Source organism: Necator americanus, chromosome II (genome assembly GCF_031761385.1).
Source record: "Necator americanus strain Aroian chromosome II, whole genome shotgun sequence".
Classification (NCBI taxonomy): domain Eukaryota; kingdom Metazoa; phylum Nematoda; class Chromadorea; order Rhabditida; family Ancylostomatidae; genus Necator; species Necator americanus.
The window spans coordinates 37,019,581-37,043,152 of NC_087372.1; the positions used below are offsets into that span (position 1 = coordinate 37,019,581).

The 23,572-nt window shown below is 37.7% G+C and overlaps 2 protein-coding genes across 4 annotated transcripts; one reads left to right on the forward strand and one right to left on the reverse strand.

The window, feature by feature from the left end:
- Nucleotides 1–222: 222 nt before the first annotated feature.
- On the reverse strand, nucleotides 223–17,371 carry RB195_020634 (uncharacterized protein; the record flags this gene model as incomplete). 3 transcript variants are annotated; one of them, XM_064189013.1, is made up of 41 exons in its annotated part: nucleotides 223–347; nucleotides 460–509; nucleotides 609–678; nucleotides 749–800; nucleotides 874–961; nucleotides 1,100–1,208; nucleotides 1,750–1,903; nucleotides 4,072–4,138; nucleotides 4,749–4,852; nucleotides 4,960–5,082; nucleotides 5,154–5,297; nucleotides 5,369–5,437; nucleotides 5,557–5,646; nucleotides 6,550–6,634; nucleotides 6,873–6,996; nucleotides 9,762–9,843; nucleotides 9,937–10,011; nucleotides 10,068–10,212; nucleotides 10,369–10,478; nucleotides 10,621–10,710; nucleotides 10,770–10,856; nucleotides 11,403–11,520; nucleotides 11,579–11,688; nucleotides 11,749–11,844; nucleotides 11,904–11,975; nucleotides 12,031–12,153; nucleotides 12,482–12,620; nucleotides 13,484–13,602; nucleotides 13,665–13,776; nucleotides 13,855–14,035; nucleotides 14,151–14,286; nucleotides 14,355–14,495; nucleotides 14,584–14,598; nucleotides 14,669–14,674; nucleotides 14,838–14,906; nucleotides 14,964–15,033; nucleotides 15,469–15,552; nucleotides 15,658–15,745; nucleotides 15,815–15,896; nucleotides 15,980–16,063; nucleotides 17,351–17,371. In XM_064189013.1, the coding sequence occupies 41 exons, from the start codon at nucleotides 17,369–17,371 to the stop codon at nucleotides 223–225; spliced, it is 3,909 nt and encodes a 1,302-aa protein (XP_064044893.1). The 3 variants fall into 3 exon arrangements, with proteins under 3 accessions (XP_064044893.1, XP_064044894.1, XP_013298449.2); XM_013442995.2 differs by lacking the exons at nucleotides 223–347; nucleotides 460–509; nucleotides 609–678; ... (11 more) ...; nucleotides 6,873–6,996; nucleotides 14,584–14,598 and adding an exon at nucleotides 16,636–16,695 and having other exon boundaries at nucleotides 9,736–9,843; nucleotides 14,609–14,674; XM_064189012.1 differs by lacking the exons at nucleotides 9,762–9,843; nucleotides 9,937–10,011; nucleotides 10,068–10,212; ... (21 more) ...; nucleotides 15,980–16,063; nucleotides 17,351–17,371 and having other exon boundaries at nucleotides 6,873–6,970.
- A 3,279-nt stretch (nucleotides 17,372–20,650) lies between these two features.
- Nucleotides 20,651–23,329, forward strand: RB195_020635 (uncharacterized protein; the record flags this gene model as incomplete). Its single annotated transcript, XM_064189014.1, has 6 exons — nucleotides 20,651–20,723; nucleotides 21,370–21,502; nucleotides 21,577–21,724; nucleotides 22,610–22,748; nucleotides 23,106–23,230; nucleotides 23,300–23,329. The coding sequence occupies 6 exons, from the start codon at nucleotides 20,651–20,653 to the stop codon at nucleotides 23,327–23,329; spliced, it is 648 nt and encodes a 215-aa protein (XP_064044895.1).
- Nucleotides 23,330–23,572: the final 243 nt, after the last annotated feature.

Here is a 23,572-nt window from a genome sequence, read left to right on the forward strand (position 1 = left end):
TTTTATTTCTAGACTAACAAGACTATTTTTTATTCACTGGAAGATTTTGAACAAAAAAATCACTGGACAAAACAGCACCATCTTGAGGTCGAATATTATAGTCAGAAATCCATGAACAGTTCAGCACAAAGAAAAGAATTAACAATAATAAACAAACATGCTTAACAAAGTCAAAGGCTTAGTTAGGAAATACTCGTAGAATGTAAAAAATAACAAAAATTCTCAAAGATCGCAATCCGAAACACTGTCCCTTGAGGCCTTTTCCTTATTTCTATCCTTTCTGAATAAATTTCTCACACGAACATCTTCTGGACCTTCAAGCGATGCTTCCAATCGTTTTAGCGTTGCTAGAATTATTTATTTATTTATTTATTCCTTACAATTATTATTAATTAACCAACTATTGTTTAAGAAATATCTATTAAAAAAATGATTATAATCCATCTAAGAAATTAATACCTTCAAAATCAGCATCTACAGATGGTGCCGGAGGAGTTTTAGTTTGATTCCTGAACAATGGAGAGAAGAATAAAATTTGGAATCATAACTGTTTTCCACTATAAAAATCCTAGCTACGGCTTTAACAATATCATCAGGAAATATCTTACTCTTGCACGTTACGTTGTTCTGTCGCTTGCGGTTTGGGTTTTGTGTTGTCCTGATTTTCTGTTTTTTTCGCTGAAATTTATCGCAATGGATATTTTCAACTCAATGCGGAGAAAAACACTTAGAGGTGCTACTGCCGTACCTTTACTTTTACGAGGTGGTCTTTTCTTGCGGGTTTTCGGCGATGATAAACCCTACAAAGACAGGCTTGACATGACAAACTATTCCATGCTCATCCAAACATCCAAATATTGAAAATCCCCAAACCTCAGTCGCCTCGTGATCGGTAGCTTTCCCCTCAAAAAGCTCAACATCCAAATTGGTGTCAACAGAATCAGGAACGTCCGGAACGGCGCTAAAAACAAGATTGGCTTCAAGATGAATCTACTCGGAGTGAACAATAGAATAGAGATTCATAATTCACTCCAATTCATTCTAATCTTATCCTCTCGAATAAGGTCGGAAATAACCAAGTCATAACACAGGAACTCACGTTTTTGGCTTACGCTTGCGCTTTTTCGGAGACGATTTCTCTGCTGTTGGCGTTTCAGGTTCTTTCCCATCTGGACTCTCTTTTTCTTGCATCAAATCAGCAAAATTCTCTGGAACAGGAACAACAACTCTATACAACGCATAACCTCTGGATACCAGCCAAAAAAAAGCCTTCATTTAGTCTGAAAAAGTGCACTCTATTGAGTGGAAGTGAAAAATCTTAGGAGGTAACGAACGTTATTTGAAGTTCTCTAAAAATCATCTGAAAAATGAATCTTTCTTTAGAAATCTTGGGTGCTACGAAATAAACTGAGTAATCGGGCACGTCTACAACGTGAGGGTGTAGCGCAATGGTAAAAGGACTCCACTGCGGTTGTATGGTCGATAGTTCAAGACCTCTCTAGCCCGGTCAAATCTTCCATCCTTTCGAGGTCAAGAAAATGGTACCAGACTTGCCTGAGAGGATAAATACACTGGTTTTAGGCATCGACTAGCAGCCAATTACTTTATCCTTCAACCTTTTTTGTTATCCAACTCTACTAATTCGAATGTTAGCACTACGGATTATCTAATTAACCGTATGCGAAAATACAGTAATAATATGTGAAAATTTGATTACTGATAACTCTAAGAACAAAGCGCCGTTCTTACCGTGCATCTCTGGATCCGCATAGCGACGATTCCTTGAGTATATAATCTTAGAAGCATACGCCTTATCCTTGATCGATAGTCGACTGGGACCTTCGGACGTAGTGGGCTGGTCAGGATTTGTAGGTGGTTCATTGCTTGTACTCGTTGTAGCCTCCTAAAAGCACTATGTTCCAATTCAGAATCACCAATCGTCTCATGAGCGCCACATGTATTTATTTATTTATTTATTTGAAAACACCCATGCGTGTTCAATAAAACAGAGCCTAGTAGGATTTCTCCTAAAGGCAGCATAGCACGAATCTGGCGTAGTGAGGGAAACCGTTGGAAAAGCTAGAGATGAGGTTGTAGATTGCGGGATCAGGTGTGGTTCCGCTCATATCTCCCTAATCGTTGTAAAAAAAAACCGAGTGAAAGATTCCATTTTTCACGACAATTTCAACAGCAACGTTCCACAGTTGTACACGCGCCGCATACAGCTGCGCAGCGGTCGAACGCCAGTGAGTTCACCTCGACGGCGTATTCAAGTGAAACCAATGAATAGGTTGCTGAGGGGACCAGAGAACGTATACATAGAGGAGCGTTCGCAAGTTCCTCGTAGGAACTAAAGCGGTTCCCACGCCGTTTTTTAGGACGATTAGAGAGGGGGTGAGCGGAACCACCTCAGATCCTGTAAACCACAACCCCATCCCTAGCGCTCGCCGTGGATTCCCTATCCACGTCAGATTCGTGGTATTCGTGGCTGCACATAAGTTTTATACTGCAAAGTTGGCCTTTTTCTAGACATTTCAACTTCAAACATTTTAATTCTTTGGAAACTTTTGAGGATTTAGTGATCATCCGAATGGTACCTTTGGGGGAAAGATTAGTTTGACTACACTTTTTTTGAGGATTTATGACTATCCACCCTGAACCCTTAAGAATCCAGAAACAAAGTTCGAAAGAAATTGCTTAAATCAGTTTGAGAGTAATTTGGTGGAAACCAGTACTGTCTAGGCAGCAACCATCGGATTTTTCGCTCAAACGTTAATCTGACACTACAAGCACATCTACCGTACCTTCACAATCACTTATCGGTTGATTTTAGGAGAGTGGCTCAGACATCCAAGGAAGTTAGGACCTCATAGGATATCAGGGGAAACTGCGATGGGTACAGTTTTCATCATCGCCGCTCTAGCCAGCTGTAACCAGCCACAGCCACACCCGGAACTTTAGCGAATCGCACGCCCCAAAAAGTGCGTCGTATAGCGGCCGGGTTTGACGCTCGCCTTAAGCACGCAAAAAATCGCCCTCCCTCAGGGCGATTTTTTGGGAGAATCAATCAACATTAGAACAAAAAAGTAGAGTAATGCAGAATTCTCCTAAGTTCTCATATTAAAGGAAATATGGCAGAAAGAAGAAAAGATTTTTTCCGTTACGAAACCATTAAGCAATACTGAGGATTGCAGCAAAAACGTTGATTCCACAAAGTAAAAAAAAAACCAACGGCGCTTTTTTTTGATAAATTTGGTGCATTAAAGCTCGAAAGATATTATTTCTAAACATCTGTTCTTCATAAACTTCAAGAATTACAAATTAAATGCATCACCCCACGAATCTAAAGTGGTACGGATTTCAGGTGGAGTATTCGTATACGGGATAGCAGATTATGGAGAGGAGGGTGATTCCGTCCATTTCTGCTGTAAAAAAACGGTCAGGAAAGATACGGCGCGTGCGCAAGGCTGGTGCGCTCCAATCGAACTCGTTGTAGAAAATAGCGCGCCGAAACACCCGAAGCCGTATCTTCCGGGCCGTTTTTTATGGGAACTAGGGAGAAATGGACGAAATCAGCCCACTCTCCATAATCTACGATCCCGCATACGAATACTCCACAATGAAATCCGTATCACCTCAGATTCGTGGAGTGGCGCCTTTAATCTGTGTTTCGAAAACCTAAAGAACTATAAATTAAGAAAAAAAACATTAGAGAATTATAAATAGAAGAGAATAACGGATTTTTAGAGCTTTTCTTCGTTATCTTTTGTTGGCCCTTAACCTCAAATATAACGTCAAATTATCCTAATGTTTCATTATCCTTCGGTTTTTTTTTGCAATCGCTATGAATTCAAAGCCATTACTAATTTATTTTCCTAAAATGCGTCCTCTAAAAATAATAGTGGACTTGAAAGAACTAAGCGAGAAGTAAACAGCCGTTACAAATGTAAATAAAGCCCCGATTTCTAGAATTCGCCCCGTTTTCTGAATTTTTTTTTGAACGAAAAGAAACTGGCATAGTCCCCGAATCCCAGTAATTAGCTGCACATCCGATTTTTTAAAAAATATTACCTCACTCGGCTCATCGATTTCTCCGGTGTTGACTTTGGCGATTTCATTCTTGAGCGAAGCGTAGATTCTAGAAACAGATATTATTCCCTTCGATCTTTGTCTTCTATGTTGGAAGATTAAAAATTAATTATTTGTTTCAAGCTTTATTTTCTTCATGAAACAAACTTCATCATGAAAATGTCCATGTTTCCAGAAGCACACGAATTCGAAAATAAAAAGCTAATGCCAAAATCTGGAATTAAAAACCCAAAAAAAAAGAAAAATTTTGCAATAGTTCGAAGCACTGCAATATAGATAACTATCCAGCGGCGAGTAGCAAAAAACTGCAATAGGGCGACAAATTATTCTTTTTTTCACAGATTTTAGAGAGAATGCCTTTTTGGAGCCTAACCAAAAAGAATTCACGATCAAACAACGAATAAGAATTGTAAGATTTCAGATAAGACCACGAATTGCCTACTCAAAATCCACCTCATCGCCACTCAGAAGTTTAAAAAAAGCCTCAAAAAGAACATTGGAGGCTTAATGCGAACACAAATTTGTGTCACTAATGTCTGGCTTTGGATTCATCCTACAGTAAATAATAGTTTCTGTAAAACATTGCAAGCTTTAGAGAAATTTCCTGCCCTTTTCAATGGCAGCATCATTTTCTTTAGTAGTAAGAAAAAGTCACTCACTTGTTAATTCTCGTCAAAAAGTTCTCTTTCGTTTCTGCAACTTTTGGACATCCATCTATCAGTTTTTGTTTTTTCTCCATCTCTTTTTGAACATGGGCCATAGTCTGAAATGATCCATTGGGCTGCTCTCGGATTTCAAAATTAAGAAGAAAAATGAGTCCAAAAAAAAAAACCGCCTGGCCTTCCTGAGCGCTTAAAATCCCTCTTATACCTTAAGAATAGGATCTTCCAAGAGTGTAGTGGTTTCCAAAATTGGGACATGTTTCTCGTCTTCATCCACTACATCCTCTTCCGAATTTGGTAAGTCATAACGACGGTGGCAGATAGGATCAAACTAAAGCAAGAAAATCTATTTGATCTTATTTTGAGGTAATAAATAATCAGAAAAGATGTAACTGTACTCACACTATTCACAAATGCAACGATACTAAATGCATCATCTACATAAAGTTTATAAAGACATCCGAAGGTGTCCAGATGTCTTCCAGGCAATAAAATCTCTTCACAAAAACGCCTCATTTCTAAGAGATCACGTGGAGTCACGAGAATCTACAACAAAATGAATGAATGCCCAAAAATGTTTTTTAAAAAAACTTTTAAAATGCACAGAAGCAAGAAACCTTCGACACATAGTCGATCGGTTGACTGTAATAGAGCACAAATGTTGCGTAGACACCAAAAACCCGTTCCTAAAGGATTTTTTTAAAAGCATACATTTGTAACATAAGGCAATGTGGTGTTAGTTATGGAATCTAACATGATAGATTTCAAAAAAAAACTTCAAATAAAAAAATCGGAAAGAACATACGGTTAAGGTACGAGGCGTTGACGACCCTACTCTGGAGCCCCTTGTCGGACTTGTATAAGCGAATGCTGCTTTCAGTAAACATTCTTCGAACTGAAAATGAAATAATTAATGCAGTTTTCCAAACTCAACGGAGTTTTCTGTTGCTAAAGATTGCTATTGATTGTAAATTGCTATAGATCATAATCTATTATTGATCAACGCCCATATAACTCCATATTAACATAACAAATTTCTAATCTCTTAGAAAAAGCTAGTAAAAGGAAGATTCTCTGTTGGCTATTCTGTAGAACTGTACTCCTACCATAGAAGCACTTTTACAGTCACATGTCGCTAGGCACATGCAGGACGTTGTCGAAAACAGATATGAGCATTCATAGTTGAACGGCAGCCTTCACCCCACTGCTTAGCTACAGGAGGGTCAAAACGAGATGAAACACGGACAGTTGCGTAAGCGGCTGTGCTCGAAGCGGTGCGGTGGAGACAGCGGTTGGAATCGAGGTGGGACCACGACGAACTGCAGAGATGGGTGACGATAGCCAGGATCCTTACACGATCCCAACCGCTACGCTCCACCGCACCGCTTCGAGCGCAGCCACTTACGCAACTGTCCGGGCTTCATGTCGTTTTGACCAAACTATGTGTCTACCGTATTAAATCTCAAACAAAAGTCATATAAACAGCAAAAATCTTATTTCCAAATAAGAATCTACACTAAACGACAAAATTCCACATTCGGGAGACTCTATAGTGATTAAGTTTTACAGACATAGAAAGTGGTTCTTTATTTTATCCTTAATCTCCCCTCTCTCTCTTAAATTGAGTATATGCTTGGCAAATACGAAAAAAAGAACATTTTTCGAAGAAGCAAGAGATATTTATTGCAAAAAAGGCTGTTCCTGGATCATTTTACCATGAACAAGAATCCGGTCCTTACAACAGTAACTGAACAGCACTATTTAAGAATGAGCAGATAGATCCAATAGAATTATGTACCTCAATAAGTTCAGCCAAACTTAAGCGTCCGGCATAGATGCTGCTCAATTCGTACTCGATTGCAACTTCATGAAACTTTATCAGACTGAAAATTACGATGGTTCGACAATGAATATCAAATAATTCTTTGAAATAAGAACAAGTCTGGAAAGGTTCTATTTCCACATAACTGCTTAACATCACTCACTACTCACAAAAATTTAGATTTCAAGTAAACATTTTCAAGTAAACAAACTAAGATGAAAAAGGGTTATTCAAAGAAGAAAAACGTTATTCGATTTCTAAGCAAAAATTAAATGATACTTCAAATCACTTAAACTCACCGAACGGATTGCTTTGTTTTGAAAGCCTCCAAAAGCATCTCCATATCGCTAGCGATGCCGGCATTCACCGGAGGCATCGAGATGCCATATCCTTTCATTTTCTTCGACTGTTCGCTATGACGATCTGGATTTCTGGGTTTCAGTGATTATTCAAGTACAATAGATGGATTGCACACATCTTGAGTTGCGGAAACAGCACTAGTGAAACGATAAATATAGCAAAAAGAGCGTATAGTCGCGTCAAAATAGCCTAAAACCCGAAAACTGGAGCGGCCGTGCTCAAAGCGGCGGTTGAGGTCGAACCCTTATCCATCTCTGCAGTCCAACAGCAGCAAGCGAGGGTCCTGCCTCGAGTTGAATCAAATTGTTAGTAATTTTCTAAATGCCAACAGTTACTGTAAGGATTACAGTAGCTGTTGGCATTTAGGAAGACGTTAACGCTGTTCACTCAGCCCATGGAGAAGGTAGGGAAGCCAAAAATCACAGCAGAACTTCAAATTCAACTGTACGGTTCTAATGCGAGTTCTGGTTGCTGAATATGTCTATATAGAGGTTGGCGGCAGACTTCTTTAACACCAGTCACCAGGGAAAAACTGTACTACTTGAAAAGAACTTGCGTAGGATTCACACCAGGTAAGTTAGTAGCTCATAGTGCTTCGTTGTTTGAAGAGTAAGGGAATGAATGAGGCATGGAGCGAAGTCTGTGAAAAGAAATCTACGAAGACCTCTAAAAGATTTTTTTTTGGTTGAAAGATACAGAAAATTTAAAGACGGCACTTATTCTCGAAAAAATTTCGTTTAATTCTGGATTACTCCGGTTACTCCGTTCGTTTTTCTTCGAGTACAAGTATGAGGATGGAAAAACAAAAAGCAGCGTTAAGGAGGAGATCGCTAGTTATCGGCAGATCAAAACAACCGCAATCTCCTGCTAAATGCCGCAGAATTCATGTTTCACACTCACTATTTCTATGTTAATCAAAAACCTGTAGCAGAACGTATAGGAAAACATTTTAGCAGAACTGCGCACAAATACTTGCATCAAAACATTACTAAGAAACAAATCTAAGGAAAAGAATTTTTCTAACAAATATTATTCAATTAGGGAGTAAAGGTGAACCGCATTGAATAGTATTTTTTTCGAAAAATTAAAAAGAAAAAGTAAATAAAAGTGCAACGAGTATCACTGCAGAAAGTTCGGAAATGAATAAAAGAAATAAGATGAGAAAGAAAAGAAATCATCCAGACTTTTTGCGAAGAGATCAAGAGAATAATTTCTAATAGTTCCCGCGCTTCGACTCCAACAATTCAGTGCTCCAATCCGCTCTCAGTTCACAGTGGCGGCCTTTGCCATGGGGCAGGAAAATATACTACAGTCAAAGCGACGTGAAGCACTGTGCTGCGTATACAGCTGCACTTTAAGCGGTGCGGTGGAGCGTAGCAGTTAGGATCGAGTGAGGACCTCTGCTACCACCGCACATTGCAGCGATGGTCCCGCCTCGATCCCAAGCACTATCTCCACCCGCTGCTTCGAGCGCAGCCGCTTACGCAACTGCACCGTGCTTCATGTAGTTTTGGCCCTACTATACAACAGGTAGGCGCCAATGAACAAGCCGGGCGTAAATAAAAATGACTTCAGCAGCTAACTACTCCAGTACAAGGGAATTTCTCCAGGATACGTTTTTTCGGGTTTTACTTCACTTCACTACATGGACGAAACTGTGAATCAATGAAGAAATCATTTTTAAATCATAAGTACTGCTTTCGAAAAATCAATTATTTTCAGGAACAGCTGTATTACAAATCTGATACCACTATCCCTCTCTTATTCTGCACTTTTCTACATCTTCTCATCATCTTCACACTATTAAACTAATTCGTGAAAACATTTTCACGCTACTTTTATTTCAAATTTTTATGCTTCCCACGCACTAGTGAGTAAATTTGCAGAGTTAGCGGATATTAACTGTTGTTTACGTTTTCATTTAGTTAAAAGTAAGGTCATTAAGACAAGCTTCGATTGTTTCTTTACATCAAACATATATTTGTTAGTTGTCTTTTGGTTACTCATTTGTGACATGGTCCTAACCCTATGATTCACGGCATGAGGGACAATGGATGTAATGATTGATTTCACGATATTTGAAAAGCTCTGCCTGTCTATCACTGACTTTCTAATACGACCTTTTCGTCTCCACGGTACAGAAGCTTACGGAATGACTACATAATCATCGACGCAACATAATCTCGGAGGATCCAGGTAGATTGTCAAATATGTGTACGACGAAACCAACGCAAATGGTCAGTACAAGTATTGAATCTCTCATTTCACTAGATATTTATTTTCTGAAATCAGAGTACAACAGTGAATAAGTTAAAGTCGGTAAAGCAAATCTCTATAATGAAGGATAGAAGTCTTCTAAAACCCATCGCTTGAAATGACTAACGAACTCGTGAATGGCAAAGGTGGAAAGTTCGAATTATGCAAAATGTACAGAAAGAAGACAACATCATATACATATGTTTGCAACGGAGTCACACGAAGAAAACGTAAGGAAATTAATTCTTGGGAAGAAAGTGTTTAGCACCTTATGTGGTATACGGATTTGGCTTACTACTTTGTTAAACCAAACGATGGGAAAACAACTGGGAAAAGCACGAATATTCTCAAAAAAATCACAGAAGTATTCAAATATCTGCACGTAATTTGTAAGGAAAAGCTTCGAACGTACAATTGCAGAAATGATAATATGAAGAAGGAAGTTAATTACGGAAAAGACAGACCGTAAAACAAACCTGCGTAGGTGAAAAAGCAATGCGAAATAATCTAATGAGATAAAGTCACTACTTATGACAAATGTCGCTGTTACTTGAAGTTAGGATTCGTAAAACTTGGTTGCGTATTTCGCATAAACTGTAGTATATCCTTCTTTGTTATAATTCCAAGCACTTTACCATTTTTTGTGACTAGCACCTGAAATCATGGCCATTGTAATAAAATCAAATCTGCTGTTGCTAAGTAGTCAAATAAGGGATAATTTTCTGAAAAGAAACTTCCAACACTTACCTGCCGCAATCCGAGTTTTCTGAACATATCAATGACTGTTTCCATTGGTGTTTGATCCGTAACAGTCATAGGAGCCTAAACGAGGTGCTTCAAGATTCTGGAATTTAAGAAGGCTTGTAATTAAAACGTACGAGATCAATAATTTTTCTTAATCTCAAAGGAGCCGGTCCTCCTGCTGTTGACTCTGGGACTTGATTAGTGAAATAAACAAGAGAATCCGTGACTATGTACGGTTGTGTCTTCCTCGCCGCATGTAGGGCAAGTTGGAGGTCCCGCCTAGAAACACAATTAGAGTAGCCAAAATCAAAGCAGATAAGTTTTTTTTTTTCGAAGGAAATTAAGTTAAGAAAATTTGAGTAAAAAGTAATAAAAAATAGTGGCAAAGTAAAGAAAAAATAGGTAGATAAATAGAGAAAAACCTTTAATCCTTACCGTGTAACAAATCCAACCAAATACATGCTGTTTGTAGACACAACAACAGGAAATCCATTGTAGTTAGTCTCGCGCAGAAGCTGTTCAAGGTCACCGAGAGACATTCCATCCTGAACAAAACATGATGGATGTCAGCCAAATCATAAATGAACATTTGCAAGATTTCACTTTTGCAGACAAATGATAGAAAAACATTTGAAAAGGGGGAATATGAAGTCCGAACTCTTTACTGAAAACAATTCGAAATCATACCTGAACTATGACAGAAAGTTCGTTGCGGTCGTGATGATCCTCCGCCTGATTCACAGAGCTCACAGAAGCTGTCGGGCAGGGTCTCATCACCTAAAATGAGTTTTTGCCGACATCAAGTACCAAAAATTTCTAGAAAGAATTTCTTCTACCTGGACAGCAATAGTAGAGTACGGATATTCTTCTTTGTTATCCAAAAATGGATAACCGTTTAATTCAATGTGAGCATCGTAGATACCCTGAAAGGAGAGAATAGGAAGGTTTCCTTCAAACTTGAAAAACAAAAGGCTGCATGTAGTTTTTCAAATAGAAATGTGATCTTCCGGAAAAGAACGATAAACTAAGGTGAAAAGGAGAGAGGAAAAAGAAATAGATGAGAAGAAGTACCAAATATGGTTCAGACATCAAGAGTTAGGGAAGACTAAAATTGAGGAAGATTAACACTTTTGATGATTCGTAAACAAAACGGACAGATAGGATTCTCAACAAAGCATGAGAAAGAAGAGTAACGAAAATGAAGTGGATAAATCCTGAATGAAAATAAATACGACATTGGGCGAGACAAGCAACAAGGAAATGGCAGGGATAAAAGGGTTATGGAAACTTTTAAGTGTAAAAATAAACCGGAAAAGTGGGCTCGATATAACATACTCTCGGAATAATCACAAATAATAACACAAAACAACCGACATCATGAAAACCGTGTTGGGGAAGAATCAGTGAAGCGAAAGAAAAAAGGGAGGAAAACAAATCCGTCATGAAAAAAATGAGAAAAGAAAACCTACTGTTTTACAAATCGCATCACCAATCCATTTCGAAAACATTGTGGCAACCATTGTAGGAACAATGAATTCTAAGCTGCCAGTAAGTTCAAACATAATCACTACGAGCGACACTGTCATCCTAAGAACACAAAATATCTATTTAAACGAAAGAATAATACAAAATAAGGAAATTTAACCTAGTCACTCCTCCTAAAACCGCAGCAGCACCGACCATCGCATAAAGTCCAGGCATCACACAGTCCTTCCCGATTTGGCAAGACCAATACGATGAGTGACCGCCTTCCGTCTAAAGATATAGAGATATGAATATTAAAAAAAATCAATACTCAAATATCAAGGTACGAACCTGAAATGAGGTGAATATGCTTTCCATGCTCATTCCGACTAGTCTTCCTGCAATTGCACCCATCGCAATCGATGGTACAAACAATCCACAAGGAACCTATAATAATTACTGACAAATACAAGTGGCATCAACCATTCATACAAAGTAGAAATTACCTTGATACCAAAGGTGAAAATAGTAAAAATAAACTTGAAAATTAACGCCATTATTAACTGCCAAAAAGCGCTCTGAAATAAACAGGTAAATGAAACTGTCCCGAGAAGAAAAAAACGGTCAACGAACCTGGACTCCACTTCCAAAAACTCCAGTATGATAGTTATCATCAACTTTATTACTAGAAAATGTTTTGTTCTGGTAGTCGCACAAGTTGATCATGTAGTCTTCTGGACCACATCTGTCGAAAAGCTGGAAAATATACTTCTAGCAATTGCAAATAAACACGAAAAAAACTAAGGAAATACTAGGAAAGAAGTATATGTAGTCCTCCAAGTCTCTACTAGTTAAACTGTACATCACTTTTGTATCACATTTAGATATTAGATAAAACCTAGGTAAGATGTCTCATTAAAATTATTATTTCAATATTACTTCGTTCCAAATGCAGTCCAGGATTTGTAAAAAGCTTAGTAGTGAAGGTTTAGAATTGCAGTCAAAAAATAATTGGATTCCGATTACATCCAATGTTTTTTTCAAATAAAAATGAGAGAGTGGTAATGGAAAAACTCAACAATACCTGTTTAATCATGCTCGATGCGCTCTTTCTCATATACGGATTGAAATATGAAATTGCAGCCGTAAGAAATGTGACAACAATCACTTCATATATCGGGTTCCCTCCCAACGTCTTTGATGTCTTTCGAAACCGCGACCACCTTCAACAAAGCGATTAAACACAATAAAAAAATAGAAGAAAACTGCTATTTCAAATGTTGAGGCCTTTTGTTATTCACCATGTAATAAATGTAAATGAGAACATCAAAACTAATACACTTATCTCCAAAGCGTTTCAAAACTTTTGTCAGCGGTAAGCAAGTACACGGTGAGAAAAATTACATTATTTTTATTCTTATTTCTTCTTTTCTTAAGAAAAGCGCCACCATTTTATCATTGGTCATCGGTCAAATAACATGTTCTTCTCAACAATATTTCTCTCGAAAAAAAGAGTTCCTCCCTTCGATCAAAAGTAAGTTTGTACAATTTGTTGAGTTTTCAAAAAGATCTTTTTTATAGCACTGAGTAGAAGGAAAAAAGAAAATCCCACGAGAGCAAGTCTTACGTAATTGCGTCGTAAATGCTAGATAAATGGTTCGTAGCTGTGAAAAGTGCATAGTTATCAATAAAGAATCAGTATCGTCCGCAATTTTACTGTGTGAAAATCCCAATAGAATGAAATGCATAATAAATGTTGTAAAACTAGAAAAAAGGAATGAATCCTGGAAGCATTGTCTATGCTCAAAACAGTATGTCAGGCTATACTTATGTGAACCATGATGTGAATATAAAAAAAAGCCGTTCACAAGTGAATAATTGGTGGCAATGATAACTCGCCTTCTCAAAAGTCATTCTGAATGACTGACACGTGATGTCATTCTGAATTGTAATAACTTTTGACGAAACAAACTCAATATTGGGAATATTGTGTAGGGGAAAAATCGATATAAATTTTCGTAAAACACTAAACTCACCTAACATGCGAAAACTACCTAATTGCTGTGCCTAAATCTTTGTTTCTCACCTGATGTTCGCAAAGATGAAGAGGCTTCCAAGAATACCACCAAATAGACCAAGTCCAGCGAATGGAATAAGTTCAACAAATGTCCATTTCATCATGTAATCTACATGAAAAAGTGATGTCTGAAAGAAAATTCATAACTTTACGCAGAAACATGAAATATCAAACATTTAAATCCTTTTACCTGATCACTTCCGAATGGATTCACAATACGCAGAATGATACCGGCAACGAGAGCACAGAAGAACGAGCGCCACATAGTTTTCAAGGGAAAGTAATACGAAGCTTCCTCCAAACTAAGAGAAAATTAATCAAATCGAAAATAATGTACTAGATAGACTACATGTACGCAATGAAATGATTGGACGCTGTACCTGAACAAAACACCTCCGATAGGAGCGCCGAAAGCCACACTTACACCAGCTGCAGCTGATGCACTAAGGATTTCACGCTTCTTTGCCTCATTCATCCCATATTTCGGAAATAAATATGAGAAAATATTACCAATACAACAAGCAAGATGCACCATTGGGCCCTCTTTACCAAGAGATAGTCCTAAAAGGAGCAGGGAATATTTTCCAGAAATGCGGAAGATGAAAAACCAAGAAAAACTGAATGTAACGGTAGCACTTCGGTACTCATTTCCACAAAGCAGTGGAGAAAAACGTACCCGATGCAGATGCCAAAATCAAGCCGACCGATTTTATTATAAAGGTCCACTTCCCAAGATAACCACGTATAACGAAACCAGACAGAATACACTTAATTTCCGGGATACCGGAACCACATGCGTAGGGTGCAAAGACCTATGTGGAAAGAAAAAAATAATAAAGAAGGATGTCCGAGTGAAAAATTCCAGCGTAAAGAACAGTACCTTCACAAGAAGCACGGCTAAAGTGGCCATAAGTACAGCCCATCCAACGTAAAACATAAACTCCAAAACGTAGAAAAATGGACTCTTCCCGTAGTAGTCTAGCATTTCTGGCCATGCTGTCCAAGCACTGCAGTCAGAATCCTAAAAATTCCATGTAATTTTTGTCAACTTAAATATATTTTCAGTCACTCGATCCTCGATTTATCTATTCGTTACAAAGGAAAGTTACATCGTTAAAAACTCTCTTTGAAAACAGTGTCGTTCGAAGACCAACAGCAATGTTCACGATCTAGCCAGAATCGATCAGCACAAACTCCATCCTAAATGAGAAAAAAGGATAGAGAAAGGTAGTAATAGCAGAAACCCAACGAAAAAAAAAGAAGAGGAATATGAAGAGCAAACGTATGAATTGTTATAATGTCAAAACGAGTAAAAGAAAAACATCATTGAGAAAACATTCTACCAAATGAGACAAAAGATCACCTTAAGGTCACTCATCCACCGAGCTCCAATATCTATAACACCAGCTGTAGCTCCGGCAGCAAGACCTACCTAAAATTAACCACGACTGAAGGTTCCATCATTCGCTTATAGAATTGCAGAACTCACCATCAACACACATATCCATCCCGCACCTGCATCCCATGCACTTTGGACAATTCCTAACGGAAAGTCTGCCCTAAAATCCAAATAAATGAGGCATGAAACTATTCGAAAAAAAAGTTCCGAGAAAAAAATGCACATGTAGCTTACTAATTTTTAAAAGCATTAATCCATAATTTCCATGATCCGGAAAAGGTTACGTGTGCGCATCGAGTGGACAATTCCATTTAATTATTAACGCCTTTTTTTCTCTACTTTTAAATTTGTATAGCTACTTTATCTATATCCTAACGCTTAATAATAAACTACTAAACAATTTCGCTGCTGGTAATAAGGTGAAGTAATAAGTACTATGTCCCGAAACAGAGACATTTATTTGCGCCAATACAGCCCTCATCCACCAAACTCGTGAGCAAAGTAGTATAAACACAATGTTTATGTTAATGTTTACAGTTAAATAAACGATGGCAAATGATCTTTTGCTTCTTTTTACTTAAATCAACCAACCAACCTTTTACTGACGATAAGTTTGTGCCGCAAACGATCTCTAGCAAGATCCCGTTGCCAATCGATCGTGTGAAAATCGCCATATTTACTGAAATTAAAACATGTGTGTCTACGAATCTTCTCCATGTACAATCAAACAACTGTGGCGGCTCATGGAAGCAAAATAATCTGATAAATCTACTTCGAAACTAACCTGAAAAGTGGAGGAGCGTTGTCTACCGGATAGTCATCGTCCTCACGATCATGAGAATGGCCAGCAGAATTGAATGAAGCGTAGCCACCTAGAAGAAAGTAAAAATTCACATTCCAGAACAAAAAAAGTGGAGAGTTGGGCAGAAATAAAGGAAAACCTCCTGTAGTGTCAACATGAACAAGTGCTGGGTCTCCCATATCAACTTCGTCGAGAGAAATTTCTCTATGTCGTCGTTCCATCTAGATGGTTTTTTAAATGTCATTAGTATTCAACAAACTCGTCTAGAAGTCTAAAAAGACTAAAGTACTCTAGCTATTCTAACCTGAATGACACTACGACGATTAAAAGTAGAGGAGGGAACCGATCGTACGGGAGATGATATGAGCGACTCCGACTCTGGTTCCTCCTGCAAATTGCAATCGATCAGAGCCACACACCGCAAGTAACAGTCACTACGAATGTGAAATGTACTTTCGGCAAGACACAATAGAACTCAATAAATAGTCAACGAAGATCTCAAAGAAATCTCAAAGAAGAGGTAAAATAAGGAAAAGAAAGAGCACATAGAGAAATACGAAGCGATTTGGTTGAATGGATGCATTTATTTCCAATAAATGAGTCAGCGACAAAAATTTTAGATGCTGAAATTGAATGAATTGAAAGAACAGAATGTTCTCTGAGTTAAACTCTAAGTTCAATTGGGCGAAAGCAACACAGAAAAAATACAAAGCTCTTTTCGACTTGTACTGCAGTTAAAGCAAGAAAGACAATTACAAACAAAAACTAAAACTCTTCCAAGAATAGACGATTGAAAATGATAAATGTGAACGACTTTTTCACGAACTGAAGTAGCAATTAAAATATTTTAGCACCCATTTCCTCAAAAATCGGAAATATGTTCCCTCTGCCAGCTCAACAAATAAGGAGCTTCATTTGAATGCAAACAAAAGGAAGCTGAGAAGATATAGATGTACTAACACTATGTCTCATTGTACCATACGTCACATTTCCAATAAACGTATGCCTTGCGGACGTGAACTGCAAGAAATTTTATTTTTAGAATATACTTTGCAAGTGTAGCAACAATAGTGAATCAGTATTTGAAACTGAGACTGAAAATATTTTAAGTATGTTAGGATTGCACGAAGATAAATGGTTTTTTAGTGTTAATAACAAGACGATTTATATACTATCGAAATATGTACGGATATAAAAGTGCATAGCAGAGAATTTCTGAATTCAGATACATGAAAGGACGAGAAAGGATATCTTGGCGTAAATATTGTATCTTCAATAGAAAACGATTTTGCTCCCACATGTGAATATTTAGTTGAAATTGATTGCATTTAGCCTATGCGAATTTCACGATAATGGGTCACACATTCTGCTATGACTATCAACGATGATTAAGAAAAGTTCGGAAAAGAACAAGCAGTTGACTCGTAGAATACGTTTCGTTCAGATAAATCTCAACTCCCCCAGCATCCCAAGCTTTTGAAGTTCGTTGAATTTGAATTCCAACATTAGATTTAGGCAACTTTTTAATTAACAAGGCAAGTTTGTGGACAATCGATACAACACGTACAGAAAGCAAACGTAAGCGCACGTAAAAAGAATCGCCGAATTTCCGATCAATGTAATAAACGGGAAGACATAAAATGCAACAAGATATAAAAGAAAACGTTAAACGAACCTCTTTAAGAAGTTTTCGCATCCAAATCGGTTGTGTACCAGTACGACTCAATCACCTTTTCCTGCGATGAGTTAGAATCTAAGCAAAAGGATTCAGACGATCAACTAATCGAGTCAACAACGTAAAGTCGATATCGGATACACAGCAATTAAAAAAATATGCAGTGGTCATCACAGAAAAAATAGAAAACACTCGAGTCCTACCGTGAACCATTAAATCAATAAGGAGAAATGAGAAAAGTATGCCATTTTTATTATTTTGCATTCTCGTTTCCTTCATCAAGCCCTGAGAAACTTGGAGGAAACTTAGAAGGATGACCAAAAATATGCCGTAGCCGACTGTGGAGCCAGCGCAGTTACTTCTACTTTTCTATCCAAAAGCAAAGTATCGCTAAATTTTCCATAAGAATGTTAACTTTGTTTCCCTTTGAGTGGTAGTCTGGTAAACCACTAATGACTTCCACAGGCAAACTTTTGCCTTTTATTTCACATTACACAAAATTTTATACGATAGGATTTTATGAGATATCTTCATAGGAACGGAAGGGATCATTGCATGACGAGAAGTAGCAACAAGAAAATCAACTAACAACTTCGTATGCAGCTCATCAAAAATCAAACATCATCCTATCGTGGCGAGGTTTATCGGTTATCGGCACTTCGGTTTATTTCAAGTGCACTTTTTGGGAGTTGGCAGTTCTCCAGTAGTTCCTTGCTTCCATTTTTACCTTATTCTCATTTTTGTTCAATGAACTTTACTTGGTCGGTTCAATATTATTTGTCTAGTAGACTGCAAAAGGTGTTGTGTGGCTGTGCATACCTTTTGCAGTAGTGCAATAGTATAAAAAAGAAAAACCTTCATGTGGTAGCTTATTTTCATTGAATAACGATGATTTGATTTCATTCATTCTACATATGACATGAATTAGAACTATTTTGGAAAATACGCATGGAACGCTTCTCAGAGGTGTAGTTCTCATATCCAGAAAAATACCAGTGTGAGAGGTTCAGCTGAATAAACGGATAGTAAATAGGCAGGCTTAGATGTACTACTTATTTGAAATGAAAAAAAATGCAAAGATATAGATATTTTCTTGTAGTATTCGCCTCATCACAATGGAAAACCACAGGTCTCACCATCTACTCCCGTCTCCGTCGCAAGAAATGCCGAGATTTGTCGAGTCTGAGCAGAATACATCAATGAGAAACAAAACTACTATAACGACTGATAAAAGTGCATGTAGATACACCACAAATGCCTAAGTAGATAGTACAGGTCCCCGTTTAATTCCCAGTTTGTGAGAAGGTAAAATGTGAACCTGCAGCTTCAAGGTTTCCGCAGTAAATCATATAAATATTAGAATAGCACGTCACTTACAAATTTAAAACATCATAAATCACACACGCAATGAAGGTTTAACGGGGAAATCAAACACAAGATTTCCAAGAATATCAAGAGAGAGACCATCACAAAAATGGAACTTCGAAAGAATAGGACAGATCATTATGAAAGGGAAAGACAATGCGTTATTTGTGCAAAAAGCACATGCTAATCTGAAACATGCGGAAAACAATGGAAGAGTGTGGAGGGGATATTATGCGCCACATAAAGAAATTTGGCACTATTTCCATGTTATGATACGATATTCCCTTTTGCTGCTATTACGCTATACATTATATTGTTATTATTATACATTACCAACAACAAATCAATCATAATACTGCAAAGAAAAAATGCCAAGAAATATCCATTTACAATCAGTGCTTTCTTGATGCACAGGTGGAGATGGGAAAAAGACTGAACATAAGAAAAAAGATCTGAAAAATAAAAATAAAAACTAGACGCCCAAATCTACAAAATTCGCCGGACCTCTTACAGGCTACTAGTCCCAGATAGGTGCAAGAGCACGTACCGATAGGTGTTTAATCCTGAAAATTGTTCAGGATGTGCTAGTAGTCTGGAATCTGATTTAGAAATTATGATTCTGTCGAATAATATTGATTAAATGATTAATAAACTACTGGAATCAGTAAATGTAGAAAATTGACTAATGGTGGAGGCAAATCAACGGGGAATCACTGAAAGAACACTCCATCATTCTAATCAGGACCGATAATGTGACACGTGTCAATCTCTGAGGTATAATGTACCTCGAGAAGACATGAGTAATCTGAGTGTATTAATAGGCAACGTTTTTTTTTTCATTACTCATCACATGTTTTCGCGAGGTGTCCTAGTTACAGAATCGTATATGCAGAATCATTTAAAGAGAATCTGAATGATGCTGATCCTAGAAAGGCAGAACACAAAGCCTCAATGATATTTTCATCTTCCAAAGAACGCCCTAAGACAGATGAAACATCTATGACGGTCTATTTCGAATAAGAAAGTTGTGAAAATATCTGGAGCAAAGAGAAAGAAAAAGCATATTAGTAGAAAAAATATGAGTTGTATGAAGAACAACTACAACACTGCGGTCATAAAGGACCATTTGAAAGGAATCTGATTGAGGCTGATCCCAAGAGATCGGGGGACAGTGCCTCGTTCTTTAAATGATATTTTCATCTTTCAACAAACGCCCTAAAGTAGATGATTTGCTTTTAAAAATTTAAAAAGATGATTTGCTTAGACGTTCACTTACGAACAAAATACAAAGAAAAGAAAAAAAAAACTTTAAAAATTGCTGAGAATAAATGCTTTGGTCCATGAAGCATTTCATGAAATAGCAGCACTGCGTGTTTACCAAGAAGGAGAAAATAATTATTTATAATAGTAAAATGAGTATAGGAGTAAATCTACTAAGCAGCCATTCTATTCAAGTCAAACAAACATTAACAAAGTACTAAACACGTGGTAAAATTAAGGTGTCACGAGAAACAAAGGTAAAACACTTGAGAATGTCCCGAAGAAATGCAGATACTTCTTAAACACTCCTGGAACGCCCTTACTAGTTTTCTTTTTCAAGAAAACGGGGAGAATCTCGCGAGACACTACGAATCGAACGACTACATTTCAACGTGATGATGATTAAGACCTATTTAAAAGAAAAAGAAACGCAGAGTTAGAGAAACGAGAGTGCGGAGAGACATAAGTGATCGTAATGCGTATTGATGGTGCGCTGTGGCGTTGAAAACGTGCCGCGAGGTCGACAGAGAGCAGAAAATGATCTCCGATGAAAATCAAGTGCTTTTCGACGTTCTCACGTTTCATCCAAGAATTATGTTCTTATGATGATGTTTTTATGTGTATGTCTTGTATGATTCGATTATATAGTATGATGAACTTGGTGTATTTCCTAGGATGGCCGCTGGAGCCATTTTAAAGACGACGGGAGCCGTCATAACGATCGCTGTGGCCATTTTCATCGGCACAGGTTAGCGAATTTTGCCTTTCTAGGCTCTTTTGGTTGGTTTAAAATGGGATATTGAGTTCTCGGGAAGAATGTCCTGTCCTAATCCATATGAGGTGACACTTCACTTCGCTTCAGCTTATGTAAGGGAAGCAGAGAGGTCGCAGAAAGTATTCAAATGAGCCTAATTCGTTTAGAATTGTAGTTCTAGACGCTGCTCTAGTTTGAAGGGATGCAGTCTGATGGTTAGTTTTAGCGCACATTTTATTGAAGAAAGAGAAATACTTAGGTTTTAATGGTCCTACCTTGGTAGCGTTAACCCGCACCCACTAAAGCAAACTAACAGACTGTTTCCCAGGAGAGCACTAGCTAGTGTTCTGGATTAGAGCTAGCTAAATACTAACGCTAATGGAATCTTTCTTCATAAATACACTCTTGGTGTAGTGTTGGTGGGGAAAAGTGTTGTTGGAGTGGGACACTCAGTGCCGCCCTTACTTCCCGACGCTCTAACTTACTTTTTTGATTGATTTGATTATTTACTTCGAGAAATAAGGGCACCACTAAGTGGCCCACCAACCAACTACATTTTACCCGTGTTAGTGAGATGAATATAATATAGTCAGAAAACATTCACTAAGACTATCAGCATCTCTAATAATCGAATTTGCAGGTCTGTACTATATGCTGACAGGCCAAGGGCACAGATTTGATATTGGATGGTTCCTGACTGAAACATCACCTCATATGTGGGCCGGTTTGGGTATCGGGTTCTCACTATCATTGTCAGTACTGGGCGCTGGATGGTTAGTTTTATATTCAGCTTGTTGCTCTTCTATATCTTCATTTCCTTAGAATTTGTTAAATTAACTTTTTCCAGGGGTATCTTCACCACTGGTTCGTCTATTCTTGGTGGTGGAGTCAAGGCTCCGCGTATTCGAACAAAAAACTTGGTTTCTATTATTTTCTGTGAAGCTGTGGCTATTTTCGGGATTATTATGGCATTCGTGTTTGTAGGGAAAATGGCGGTGAGTTCGAAACTGGCTTTATCTTTGCTTGATAACACCATAAGGCCTTATGAACTGTAAACTGCTTGCGAGCAACATTAGCTATTGGCATAATTGATCTTGTTCTCTCTACCCATTTCGTAGTTCATACAAAATAGAAAAGTTGCTAAGTATAATAACCTTACTAGTGATCTTTTGAGGATTTATACGTGGTTACGATGAAATCTAAATTTTCGCATGTTTGTTATTTCTTTACGTTTCCTTTCATAATTACTCGAGAAGAATATTCTTGTCATCCATTTTATGTTTACCGTCAGCAAATTAATCTTTTTTATTAAGACCTTTCGTTCAGTATTAATAAAATAAAAAAATATCTCTGGAGTAGAAGGCGTAGAAGTTTCCAACTTTGCCTGATGTAAATGTCCTACTGAGTTCGCTCTTCCACGTAATAAAACCACTTTTGTAGAATTCAAATTGGCTTTTTTCAGAGCCATTTCTCCTTCTTTATAGTTGCCAATTGCGTGTACTCGAATAGTCATAATGATTGTAGAAAAACGTTGTCGAGCAGTAGTGATCTAAGCTTTGCCTTCGGTAATCCCAATATTCTAGCCGTTTTCGTTCTTCACCTTTTCCGTTGTCATGTGGGAAAATTCATATTGTTGCCAAATTTTTTCCAAACCTTTTTTTCAAACTCATAATTAAATTCACCACCTCTCAATTTCTGTAACCATTCATCTGCATTTCTCAATGCGTGCAGCGTTACTTTCTTTCATCGTTGTCTAGAAAATAATAGCCGCATATGCATACCTTTGGTAGAGCACGCACCATCTTTCTTTTGACTGTTACCGACGAAACTTGTCTGTTGATGATTTTCCAATGTATCATCGTATGCGTCATAAATTTCAGGATTTCCGACGTGAGGATTTAGATTTGTCCCAACCTAGTCAACAAGCTATTTTGGCTCGCAATTTGGCCGCTGGATACATGATCTTTGGCGGTGGTCTTACCGTTGGATTCAGCAACCTCGTATGTGGTTTGGCTGTGGGTGAGTGGCCTTATATTTTCTTTCAGTCCTAGTTAAATGCAGGTTGCATATAAGTCTTTTTGTACCGCCTGTGTTAAATCTGACTAGATTGAAATATATGCACCATTTGTTTCGTATAACTGAGTCTTAATTATGACACCGAACATTTAACGTAGAATGTTTGTTTGCTGTTGATTTCAATGAAAAGAGATGTTTACGTGGTTTCGAGCCAAATAACTCAACATTATTGCTAGGTTTCATTTCCCTTCCTCTTGATTGTTATTGCTAATAATTTTGTCCATTTTCACCATTTCCTATGCACCATTTTGTAGTTAGCTATATTTCTGGTCAGTTTTTTAATGGCTCGAAATTTTTAAGGAATAGTTGGATCTGGTGCAGCCATTGCCGATGCTGCTAACCCGGCGTTGTTCGTGAAGATTTTGATTATCGAAATTTTCGCCTCTGCTATTGGTCTATTCGGAATGATTATTGGTATTGTACAGGTGTGTTCCATATCTGTTGCTGAAGTGATTTTTTTCTTCTTAATTTTGAGTATCTTGGTTGTATTTCAGACGAATAAAGCAACGATGGGAAATAAGTAACAAAAAATCCAATGTTGTACGAATTTCCGAGTGAGACGAAACATTCCATAACATATTTTTCACATGTGTTTGATCGAATGGTTGTCATTTCATGACAATATTCGAACTTTCTTCATGTACACTTTCCTTAGCTCTCCAGGTCATTACATTATTAATATGCTTCGTGATTTCCTTCCCGTTTCATGACGCTGGACGAGATCGTTATGGAGCGCAACGGTAGTTCCGTCTCCTATGTTTTATACA